The following is a 12,795-nucleotide window of genomic DNA, read 5'->3' on the forward strand; positions in this document are numbered from 1 at the left end:
CTTGAAGTCATACAAAACCCTGCCTCTGCCTCCAAGGTGCTGGTATTAGAGGAGTGCAACACCACACCAGAGGAATTCATATTTTTAAATGATTTTAACTTTGTTCATGATGCCATGGTTGTCCAATATGTCTCCTGATACTGTCCATGAAGTTCTAGCTTAGGGCTGGGGGTGGCGCTCAGTGGTGACACCCTTGTAAGACCCAGGCTTTGGGCTTTATTCCCAGGATTGCCAAAGCAATACAAAACAAAACCCACTAACACTGGGCTGAAGAGATGGCTCAGAGGTTAAGAGCACATACTGCTCTCACAAAGGACTGGAGTTCAATTCCCAGCACCTGAGTCAGGTGGCTCACAGCTGCCCCTAACTCCAGCTCCAGGGGATGCAAGGCCTCTTCTGGGTTCTGCAAGCATTTGCACTCACTGGTACATACCCATACACAGATGCAAAAATATACACAGATTAAAAGATAAATCTTGAACACACACACACACACACACACACACACATCCTGAATTGCACTTTGTCTCTCTCTATGGGTCACACAGCCACCCTGAATGCAGAGAGCTCCACCCACAAGTCCACTAGGAACAGCACCATCTATTGAGGTGTTGCTGTGTGCCAGGCATGGGTAGAGGGCTCACACATATCAATTCCTCCCCATTCTGAAGCCTTGTGAGAGGCCATCATCGCTACTTTAAAGATGAAGAAGGAAACTGGGGCCCAGAGAAATGAAGTCACTTGCCCAGGTCATATTTGAGGGTATCCCTGAAGGTAATGGGTACCTGTCCCTAGTACCAACATGGCCCACAATCCTCTATCAATAGGGTACTTAAGCCCTACCTCTGGGAAGTTTCAACATATCATGTGGTTGGACTACACAGAAAAGCCTCCTTGGAAAGGACGCAAAGGAGGTTGGCTAGCAGGGCCATATTAGTCCCTGGGGCCCAGTGTCACCCGAAAACCAGGGAAAGGGAAGGACGCTGCAAGGGAACCATCTTCTACCTTGACTGATTCAGGACTCGTGACAATGACTGAGGTTTTGTGGAAGACATTGACTCTCACAACAGGACCATACTTCTTAGCCCTAGGAGACAAAGCAACTGTCAGTTCCCCAGGCCTGAATACCATCACCCCTGGCTCAGAAGGTCCCCACTGCCAGGAGGAGCAGAGACATTCCATTCCAAGAGACACTTGGCCCTAGTTGCAGACCTTCTTCTGGGGCCCAGGAAGCCTGGCGGGGTATGTGTGTCTCTTCTCTGCTGTTAACTCATTGCTAAGTCAGGACTCCCTTTCCACGTCCAAGAAAGAAGGGTTGAAATACCCTCCTCTACCCACAAAAGCTTGTGCCAGGAATGAAGTGATATCATGCGTTCAGGAGTGTTTTGAAAGATAGAGAATAACACCCCAAACAATAACTTTTACCTGCACGCAAAGCCAGTTTACTGATGAGGAAACTGAGGCTTAGAGATCCTAAGGGCTATCCTAAGGCTCCTCAGTTAGTCAACAAAAAATCTTGGCTAACATTGCCTTATCTGCCTCTGTGCTCAGGGATGCTGCTGAGGCTGGAGTGCCCTGGCTAAGGTCAGGTGCTGGGAGTGCCCAGCTGGAGGTACTAGCCTGGGATAGAGACTGGGAGTGACTTGGAGCAGGGTAGGCAGACTGAGAGCTTCTGTGCTGGGTTAGACAAAGTGGGGCTCCCACTGAGAGAGCCAGGATAAGAACAAGAGACAAGTTGGAACTCACCAATCCAAAAACAAATCTTGAAGCACACGGCCACAGTCTTCATCCTTTTTCCAAAAGTAGGGGAGATGTCCCAGAAGGAAGCTAGAAGAAAGGGAGACATCAGGCCTGGTTGTGGTCACCCTCAAAGGGTACCCTTCCCTCTCAGGAGCAGGTGGGGCAGTCTTGGGAGCTGAGGCTGGGGGAGGCATAGTGTTGGCTTGAGGGAACCAGTTGAAGGTGATGATGGTGCAAAGCCTGGTGCAATGGGTAGCAAAGGCTTCCTCAGAGAGCAGTCTTACTTCTGTCCCTTTTGTCAGAGGTCCAGAGCTGGCATCGGGGAGGGACTCAGTGGCCTCTGACTCTCATGGGGCACTGACTCTCAGTGCCAGGCCCATGACCTTACCCATGACCCCTAGCATCACCTGGCCAGGTCACACACCCTGAAAACCATTATCATCATTATTTATAGGTGGGTAGAGCCAGGTGTGGGGAAGCCATTTGCCTGGAGTGTACAGAAGGCACCAGGATGGGCCCCACAGCTTCTCAGCAGGGGACACTGTATGTCACCTTCAGTGTGAGCACCAGATCATACGCCCACCTGCCTGTCACCTGGATGTGCATTGCAGGTGCACACGCTGTGTGATTCTGTTCCTCTTTGCTAACTGAGGCCTCTTGGATGAGTGGCAGTGAAATTACAGTCGTAGTATTCCAGGCCATAGGACTCAGGAAGAGACCAAAAGAAAGTAAATAAATAATATGCCAGAGAGTTCTTCTCCGGCAGTGCATAGACTAAAATAAGATGCCAGAGACTCTGGTGACACAGAAAAGAAATCAGGCTGGGGATGTGACTTGGCTGGCAGAGTGTGGGGTGCTTATCTGTAATCCCAGGACTCAGGACTCGGGGTATGGGAGGTGAGAGGTCAGAAGTCAGCCCATCCTCAGCTACATAAAGTTCAAGCCAACCTGGGCTAGAGATTCCAGATGGGGTTGTTGTTGTCATTTAAGAAAAGAGGCATGAGAAAGGCCATGAGACAGGGTTCAAGCAGAGAGGTGTTTTATTAGGGAAAGGGGAGGGGAGAGACCAGCCTCCAGGGACAGGAGCAACAGGAGAGAGGAAAGGGGAGGAGAGAGGGGTGCAGAACAAACAGACAGAGAGAGGGAGAGAAAGAAAGAGAGAGGGGGATGGGAGGTGGGCGGGGCCCCTTTAAAAGGGAACACAGTGAATGTGCACAGGTGGTGCTCTTAGTGGCTGCAGCTGAGGGCGTATCCTGTCAGGACCCCAAGGGCAGGCCAGCACAGGTGCCTGAGTGCTAACAGTGGTGATGGATAAATAGAGCAGAAGAGCAGCAGGGCCAGGTGTGTGGGGGGTGACATTTAATACAGATAAGGAACAACTCCTTTACAGGGCCACTGGAGGGCTGAGAGATAACTCAGCTGTTAAAGAGATTGCCATGGAAGCATGAGGGCCTGAGATTGAATTCCAAGCACCTATATGTAAAAACAAACAAACAAACAAAAAAGTGAGGCATGGCAGACCACACACTACTTACCGGCAACCAGTGTATCCAAACTGTGGAGATCTAGCTTAGTGAGAGACCGTGCCTCAAGAAATAAGGTATGAAATGGCTGAAGAATACAGCTCACATTTCTGGCCTCTACATGCACACACATGCACACACTACACACACAGGAGAAATGCACACACACACATACACACACACACACACACACACACACACACACACACACACACACACGCACACACTATACACACATGAGAAATGCACACACACACACACACACACACACACACACCTGCACACTCAAGTGCACACCTGCACACTTGAGTGCACGCACGCACATATGAAGGTGGCGTGTGAGCTGGACACAGAAGCTGTGAGAGATTTAGCCACACGGATAAATGGGGGAGGAACACTGCAGACAACGGGAACAGCGGGTACAATGGCCCTGAGGTAAGCGTGTGCTTGGACAGCAAGCGATGCACCTGCTAGAGCAGAGTGCTTGAAGAGGAAGCGGTGTAAGATGCTTCACCAAGGTGGGAAGATAGACACTGGAGGGCACTGTGGACTTTGACCTTGATGGGGCGTGGGTCACTGGTGGCTTTTAAGCAAAGGGGGCCTGACATGGTCCTAAATGGATCCTTTTTAGCCACATCAGAAGTGAGGGCAGGTCAAGGCCCAGAGCAAAATCAGAGGCACTAGTGGTTTATAGGTAAAAAGCAGCAGACGAGGGCAGGGCCAGAAAAGAGAGAAAGACAGAGTCAAGGCATAGAGGTGCTCAGTGAGAGGCCTGGACAGTGGGGGAATCTACCATTTACTTAGGTGATGAGCCATGCCTATGGCTCAGAGCAATCATGCACACTCTGCAATTGTGCCAGGGCCTTCTCTGGCTCTGCCTGCAAGGACCCATCAGTGACCCTGCTTCCGCAAACCACGGGACATCTGTGGGACATGTGCTCCACACAAACCCCAAGAGTTGTAAGGGAAGTCGTGCCTCGGTTTTCCCAGAGGTGCCTCACTTTTTTGGCTTAATTTCTTTCTCTATGAACATCCCCCAACCTGGGGTGCCTGACCCCATGAGCTACTTTCCTTTCTTGTCTCAGGACCAACAACTTGAGACAGGCAGATGAAGTCAGAAGCATGGCTGTGGACCCACTAGCTTGTGACAGTCTGTGGGCCAAGAAACAAGGGCTTCCAGCAGTAACTCTCAGCCCAGGGGTCGCGACCCCACAGGGGTTGCATATCAGGTATCTATATTCCGATTCATAGCACTGTCAAAGTTACAGCTTTGAAGCAGCGAGTAAAGTAATTTTATGGTGGGGGCGTCACGCAACCTGAGGAACTGTTAGAGGGCCACAGCATCCGGAGGGTTGAGAACCGCTGCCACAGAGGGATGGGAAGCAGGGATAACATCTGGAGTCTAGAGGAGACGCCATGCTAAACTCAGGGCTGAGGGTTCACAGGAAGGTGCCATGTTTCAGCCAGTACCCAGATGAAGGCACAGGGGTGTATGGGGACAGAAAACAGAGACAGTGACCAATGTGAGCAGTTGCCACCAGGGAGGAAGCAGCAGAGTGGAAGGCGCCCCAGTCTGCGGGGGCAGGACTGGGGGTTAGGGGTGAGGTAGGCATCTGGGGCTGGCATTGGCTTCAGCAACATGGGTAGAGAGGCAGGAGCCAAAACTAGTGAGAGTGAGTTCCAGAGTCAATGGGAGAGAGACCAGAGGCCCACAGGCAGGCTCTGCTAGAGGGCCTGCTGCAGGGGGCAGAAACTGGGGGGGGGGGTGGCAAGAGGGTGGAGAGACAGGCTTTCTCAAGGCAGAGATTGGCACAGCATGTTATATAAAGATGGGTTAGATAAAGAAGAAAACCAATGGTGTGGGCAGGAGGGGGTGTGCTCGGGGAGGGTCGCTGAGCCAGGGGGACAGGCTGGCCTTGGTCAAGGCATCAGTGTCACCCACAAGAGCAGCTGGAAGATGCCCATGCACGGTGGGGCAGGGGTGAGAAGCAGAGGTCAGGGCAGGAGCTCCCCCCCCCCCCGCCCAGTTGCTCTACTTGCTGGGGGAAGTAGGAGGCGAGAATAAAAACTGAGCATGCGGCTGGAGGGGGAGGCATCATGGCTGAGAGAAGGCAAGAAAGCCGCCTGGAGAGGGGGTGGGAGAATGTACTGGAGCGGGAAGTTCAGGGCAACTGAGGTCACCCCCAATGAGAGGCCTTCGACAAAGGTGAGTCCTGGACATCGCATACTGTGGGGCTGTATTTCCAGAATCATCTATTCGTCATTCCTACAATTATGCATACTGGGGGGGGGCGTGTTCTCAGTTTTGAGTCCCCTCTGTGAGTCTGGGTCCTCTTTATCCTCCTGGGCCTGTGGGATCCAAAGTCACACCTAGGTCAACTGCCAGGGGGAAAAAATGGAACTAAAAGCTGTTCCTTTTGGCTCCAGCAGGGGGTGCAAGGGAGAAAACAAGCCGGAAGACCTGGCCCTGGAAACAAGCAGGTAAGATTGTAAAGGTGAACACTGGAACCTAACACAGACAGAAGCCACCTGTCTTAGCCCTGGTCATAGATTGCATACGGTAGGGCAGGGCAGGGCAGGGCAGGGCAGGGCAGGGCAGGGCAGGGCAGGGCAGGCAAGCAGACAGGGCTACACTTCCCAACACATCTGCTTCCCCAATAAGAGCAACTAGCCAGGTAGGGAGCTAACAGTTCTATGAATGTATGGTAGTAGCCATCTGGAGGTCCCACTGTGAGGTCACCAGGGGGATGTCACCACAATGGTTAGGAGCTGGCTATCTACCACAAATGTGTGCAGGTAAGAACCATGTGCCTTATGCCGGAGGTACCAGATGCTCAGCTGGGAACTCAAAGCCCATTGGATGGCACCACATAACAAGACCAGAGTGACACTCTCCCATGACTAAGCACTGTATATGCTTTGTAGAACAGTTCCCCAAGCTAGACAACTCACGAACCAGCAACTCTGGATGGGAAGGAAAGACTAACAACACCGCCATGAGACAATGTCAGGATACAATCCAGGAGACAATGTCAAGATATCTATAAAAAACTAGTTAAAGGAGACATCTCGCCGTTAAGTTGCGGGCCACTGTTCAGGCCCAGGCGAGCGGGGGCTGATGAAGTTCACAGCAGAGGCTGGGGAATAAAGAGACAGGAAGTGTTTGTGTAGGATCAAAATGCGTGGCTTCAGTCTTCAGCTATTACACAGATGAGTGCAGTGGGATGCTGTACTCAAAGCAGAGAAGGCCCATTGAGGGAGGGCTTCCTGCAGAGTAAGGAGGATGAGCAGGGTGGGGGTGCGGCAGCTGCCTCTTGCAGACAAAGGGCTCCTTGCTTGCAAGCTGGCAAAGTCCTGGAACACCAAAGGATGGACGCTGTCACACAGGTTTCCTATCAACCACCGGGTAGCCAGCCACAGTTTGTGAGTCCTGGCTTTGAATGCCAGGGACTTACTTATTCGTGCTAGAAGACACTGCAGAACTTTCATTTAGGTTAGTGTCATATTTGACCAGCAACTCATTTTGAATCCAAACTCTTGGAAGTTATGCATTGTTCAGTTCACCCACTAAAGGGTCTGGTCATGGTCAGCCCCTTACACTGCTCTGCCCTCAACACACCTGCAAGTCACAAGCAGATTCTGGTGTAAGGGATAGAGAGAACAGCAACACAAACAGAAGAGAAGTACAGATTGTTTGGGTTGTGGTTTTTGTTTGTTTTTGACAACTTAACACAAGCTAGGGTCATCTGAGAAGAAGGAACCTCAATTGATAAAATGGCCCCATCACAGTGACCTATAGGCATATTTGTGGAGCATTTTCTCAGATTAATGATTGATATGGGAAGACCCAGCCCACTGTGGGCAGTGCAGTCCCTACTCAGGTGGTCCTGGGTTGTATAAAAAAGCAGACTGAGTGAGCCATAGGGAGCAAGCCAGTAAGCAGTGATCCTCCATGGCCTCTGCTTCAGTTCTTGCCTCCAGGTCCCTGCTTCCAGGTTCCTGCCTTGATTTCCTCAGATGATGGACTGTAACCTGCAAGACGAAGTAAACCTCTTTCTCCCAAAATTGCTTTTGGTCATTGTTGTTGGTTTTTTTTTTTTTTTAATCACAGCAACAGAAGCAAACTAAGACAGACAGACATATATTGCTCCATAAATGACCCTTGAACTCACAGGTCATCCATGGAGACAGGTGCAGACCAGTGGTAGGGATGCTGGGGCAGGCAGACAGAGCACGCTAGACAATGGATACAGGATTTCTTCCTGGGGGTGACAGATATGTTCTAGAATTACTGATGATGGTTATGCAACTCTGGCTCAGCTAAACACTTTTCAAGGGGTAGATCTTAAAGTATGCACATCATATCATGTTTGGGATTTTTTGTTCTTGTTTTTTAGAGAGAGGGGATAGAGTTCACATCTGACTTCTCTGGGCACCAGCCCAAACAGTTCTGAAAGGCCCAAAGCCCCTGAGTTTAGGGGAAGAGAGTGTCAAACAACAGAAGCTTATCCATTTCTGGACTGTGGATGGATGACATGAGTAACGGAACCAGGAGATTCCACCATCCAACTTTGAATCACATGCATGAGCCAGATGCTGCTGGGAGAGACTTTCAGGGTGCCACAGTGAACGAGACAGACACTTAACAAGAGGTGGCACAGTGACTTAAGGTCTATGAGATGACTATAATACATTCAGGGGGTCAACAGAAGGACACCCCTCCCTAAGGGGTTAGCATTCTAGTCAAGCCATGATGGCCATGGGAAGGCCTATGTAGGTGGGGTGGGAGGCATAAGTGCTAAGCAAGGTATAGGGGTCCCAGGGAGACCTCCCCCAAAGTCAGAAGCAGGGCACAGGGAGGGCAGAGAGCCAGGAGAGAAAAGTTGTCTCCCTATGTCACCAGCCACAGGGGTCACTCTTGAGTCCTGAAGGAGGAACTCAGGCTGCCATGTAGAAGACGGTACCCTTCAGAATGTTCATGTCCAGAGTCCTTAAAAAGCGTGTCTAATATCACTGTGCATTTATTCGTTCAACACATATTTATTGAGCAAGTGCAACAAGCCAGGCACTGGGGATACACAGCATCTCTGCCCTCCTGGGGCTCACATTCTGGGATGGGGACAGTCAACAGGTAGGAAGAAGGTGACTTCAGGGGTAGTGGCCCTCTAAGTCACCCAGGGCTAGGCAGAATTCACAGAGTGATTGAAGACCGCCTGTTTGGTGTGAGACCAAGAAGATACCTTTCACAGGACTGAGAAAGAGAATAGAAAGATCCAATGGAGAGATGTAGGGGACAGACCGGGGGCAGAGGGGGCAAGAGGGGACAGGTATTGAGCAGGACAGTGAATTCAGCAGGGGCCTTGCTAGCTATGCAGTATGCTTTGCATGGAACTGGATTTTTCAGTTCTGAAGTGATGAGAAGCCCTTGGGACACTGCCATACCACATCGACTCTAAGCTTCATTCAGAAAGCTTTTGCCTGCCATGGTGGCGCACGCCTTTAATCCCCACACTTGGGAGGCAGAGGCAGATGGATCTCTCTGTGAGTTTGAGGCCAGTCTGGTCTACATAGTGAGTTCCAGGACAGCCAGGGCTATGCAGAGAGATCTTGTCTCAAGAAAGAAAACCAAGGTTAGCTTTTAATAGGGGCCGTTGGTAAACTGGGTGAGGGCCAAGAATGGAATGGAAATACTGAGGACAAATGGAATGTCCCAGGACAGAAACAAAGACGCGGGGAAATGTGACGAAAGTACAGTGCTCTATACTTGAACAGGCTGACCCTGTCCAAGTCCCAAAGTTAGCAATTCCCACTTTGAAAGCAGGCTGACCTGGGTTTAAATCTAGGCTTACCAACTGTGTGACCTTGGGCAGGTGACTTCGCCTCTGGGCGCCTCAGTCTCCAGGTCTGAACGATGGGGTAACAGCAGCGCCTACCTGAAAGGACTGTCGCTGCCGTCACATTTGTGTGGCCCAGCCAAGCGCGGTGGGCGCCCAGCAGCTGCTGCGGCTGTGAGTAATTTGTTACTAAGAATAGTTAGCGCCCCTCTCCGGGCCTGCGTCTCCCAGCTGGCTGCGCATACAAGGCGAAGCTGGACCCCCGGCCCGGACTCGGGCTCGGACTCGGTCCCTAAACCCCCCGGATCGAGCTCCCCAGCCAGGCCCCCACCCCCACCCCCCGCTCACCTGGGCCGCGGCGGCCCGGGGATGTGCTCATAGCGGCTGCGAGCGCGATGCACGAAGGTGCAGCAGAGGCCGAAGGCGAGCAGGACGGCGCTGCCGAGCAGCAGCAGCCCCGGGCTCATGGCTCCGGACCCGGCCGGGGTCGGCGCCGGGTGCCGAGGGGGCCGGAGGCCGCGACCGACTAGCTGTCAGCGCCGCGCCGCCTCGGCCCAGGCCCCGCGCTCGCCAGCACCGCCCCGCCTCGGCTCCGCCCCCGCCGGCTCGACCCCGCCCCGGGCACGCGGACCCGCCAACCACGTCTCCGCCTCCGGCTCCGGCTCGCAGAACCCGCCCCCGCACAGCCACGCCCTCTCGGAGGCCCGGCCCCAGCCGCCACGCCGTTCCCGCCCCGAGCAGGAAGTACTCACCAATCACGACCTCGCTTTCTTCTCAGACTCCAAGGCCCCGCCCCTTCTCACCTCCCCTGCGCTCAGGCTCCGCCCCGAAGCTGGCCCTGCCCAGAACGCGTTGTCCTGGCAACCTCGCTTCCTGGGCACACGCTGCCCTGGCGGTGGCGCAAATCCTGCCCGCTGGCTCCGCCCCTTTGGCACCTCCAAATGCCTCTCCGCGTGCGTTCCAGGCCTCTTCCTTTCTCGAGCAAACCTTCTGGAAACCGTACCCCATCCGTCCAATTCCCGTCGTGCGCTGACTGTTCCCAAACCTCTCCCTGAAACCGCAGCGCAACAAAGTTGGTCATCCCCAAATGTCCTTGCGCTGCGCCTCCACTGCCGGACGGTGCAAGCCGTGCGCCGGCCGCGCGCCCGCGTCCGCCCAGAGGCGGGAGACAGGAGCCCCCAGACCCGGAGAAACCCTGGTCCTGACTGCGGGTGATGGTCCGCAGGAAGTGTGCTGGGGCGTGCTCCGCCCTTTCACCCGGTGTGAGCGCGGGGCGCGCCTCGGGCGTCTCACTTCCGAGTTTCAGTTCGGGGGGTCGGGGGGACTCTCAGTGTGGCCTGCAGTGGATGGGAGGAGGTCCAGATGTGCACTCTCCTAAACCAGATAGAGAGCCTAGGGGTGGGGAGTGGGGGGTCTGAAGACCGCAGCAGAAGCTGGGTTTCCGGCCACCCCACCTTGAATAGGTCCTGGAGGGACCTGGCAAACAGGAGAGCTGTGTGCCCACATTTCCAGGTATAATAGGATCAGGCCCCAGAGGGACATGGCAGAGGCGGGTGAGCTACGGGGTGACAGCTTTAGGAGCTGTGCCCAGTACCGAAGAGGCTTGGTTTCGGCCTGGAGAAGCCATCGCAGCCTGAGCAGGTCGGGAAGCCAAGAGTGTAACCGGGACTGGCGTGAGTGGCACTGGAGGAATGTAGCTTGCCACTGCGCCCCCGTGTGGTAGCGAGCGGCAGTCGCAGGTGCGCGGGCGGGACCTCGGATGGCCTCTGCTTGGGGGCAGAGGAAGGTCAGCCAATCTGGTTTAGCCATTTGTGAGAGCTTCTGGATTGGGGGGGGTGGTGTGGTGGGACACGATGAGGCTTCGAGGAGGGTGTAGTCTTCTTCCATGCTTTCAGGTGATTTGAAGAAATAGAAAAAGAAAGGCGTGGGGCATAATGGTGCACACCGGAGGAAGGATCGAAAGTTCTAGACGAGGTGGGCGCCGTGGCACACCTTGAATCTCTGCACTCAGAAAGCAGAGCAGCAGACCAGGACTACACAGACAGCCAGGGCTACATAGAGTATCTCAACTAAAAAATCTAGGCCTTGAACTCTCAAGCCTGCGCAACTTAAGACCCTGTTTTAAAACTTTAAAAAGGGTTAGCAATCTAGCGTTAGGGTTAGTATTTGTCTGTAAATACGCAGTGCAAAGTCCTGGGTTCAATCTTCAATACTGTGGGAGCCGGACACAGAGTAGCATGCATAATCCCTTTAGGGACCCAGTTATGAAGCCCCATCCTGAGCTTAGAAGACATCCCTAGACGTGTGAAGCTAACTTTATGTTGTCTTGTCTGCCTGGACTCTGAACAGAGATTCCTTGGAGGCAAGGCCAGGTTTTGATGGGCTGCTGGCAGTCTGAGCCTGTCCACACAGGAAATGCTAAGGAAAGGGGAGGTAACAATATTCGCCGACCCATCAGGCAACACTTGGGACCTCTGGCTCAGCAGGGTCAGATCACCACACACTCTTCTCTCTCTCTCTCTCTCTCTCTCTCTCTCTCTCTCTCTCTCTCTCTCTCTCTCTCTCTCTCTCTCTCTCTCTCTCTCTCTCTCTCTCTCTCTCTCTCTCTCTCTCTCCCTGTTCCTGGCTAGGGTGTGTCAGTAGTGACCCTGCTCAGGCCCCACATCTGCTCTGTTGCTATGCCTCCATCTAATGCTCCTAACTCTGTAATTAGTTGGGGGCTGCTCACCAAGGCCCTAGGTCCCAGGGCTGGCTGGCTGCCCTTACTGAGCAGGTGGCCAATGGCCAGCAAAGCACACTGCCTGCCACCTGGCCCTTCACTGAGATCTACACTAATACCACCCAATAGGGCAGCCACAGGCCACATGAGACTATCGATTGAAAGAGGCATAGTCCAAATATGTATTGTGTGTATATGCATGTGTGTAAAATACATACCAGATTTCAGGAATTTAATAGCCAGAATTTGGGTGTGTGTGTGTGTGTGTGTGTGTGTGTGTGTGTGTGTGTGTGTAACAGAAAAGGATGTCAGGTGTCCTCTATCACTCATCACCTATTCCTTTGAGGTGATCTCTCCAAGAAACTGGGACTCACATTTTCTCAGCTAGGTTAGAAGCCAGTGTTATGGAATATTGCTTTAACTATGAAAGGATGCGTTTCATTTGTTTATATAGCAAAGTATTTGTTTAATGATGTAAAGATGTGTTGCTTTGCCTGCCTCAGGCACCTAATTGGTCTAATAAAAAGTTGAACAGCCAATAGCTAGGAAGTAGAGGATAGGCAGAGCTGGTGGGCAGAGAGAATAAGTAGGAGGAGAAATCTAGGGGAGAATGAGAGGAGAGAGAATGAGGCAGAAAGAGAGGGAGAAGCCCAGGACCAGCCAACCAGGTGGCAGCCAGCCAGACATGGAAAAAGCCCAAGGCAAAATGTAGATGAAGAGAAACAGGTTAAATTCAGTTAAAGAGCCAGCAAGAAATGAACCTAAGCTAAAGCCCAGCATTAAGTCTCTGTGTCATGATTTGGGAGCTGGTTGGGGGCCCAAAAGAAAGCCTGCTACAAGCCAGCAATCACCAGCAATCCTGTCTCAGTTCCCCCTTGGGGCTGGGTCACAGGTGTGACCAGGATGCCTGGCATGTCTCTGTTCCCCTTGGGGCTGGGTTAGAGGTGTGAACAGGATGTCCGGCGTGTTGGGTGGGTCC

At 52.9% G+C, this 12,795-nt stretch overlaps 1 protein-coding gene across 1 annotated transcript in view; it reads right to left on the reverse strand.

Annotated features, from left to right (window-relative positions):
- The window catches only part of LOC100769865 (cholesterol 24-hydroxylase), a 30,449-nt gene extending 20,775 nt beyond the window's left edge, over window positions 1-9,674 (reverse strand). The window contains exons 1-3 of the mRNA XM_027416365.2: window positions 9,446-9,674; window positions 1,747-1,827; window positions 1,006-1,087 (exon numbers count right to left, since the gene is read on the reverse strand). Coding sequence (XP_027272166.1) covers window positions 1,006-1,087; window positions 1,747-1,827; window positions 9,446-9,564 — 282 coding nt within the window. The 5' untranslated portion in view covers window positions 9,565-9,674. The remainder of the gene's footprint in view (window positions 1-1,005; window positions 1,088-1,746; window positions 1,828-9,445) is intronic.
- Window positions 9,675-12,795: the final 3,121 nt, after the last annotated feature.

This window comes from Cricetulus griseus, chromosome 5 (assembly GCF_003668045.3).
Source record: "Cricetulus griseus strain 17A/GY chromosome 5, alternate assembly CriGri-PICRH-1.0, whole genome shotgun sequence".
NCBI lineage: Eukaryota > Metazoa > Chordata > Mammalia > Rodentia > Cricetidae > Cricetulus > Cricetulus griseus.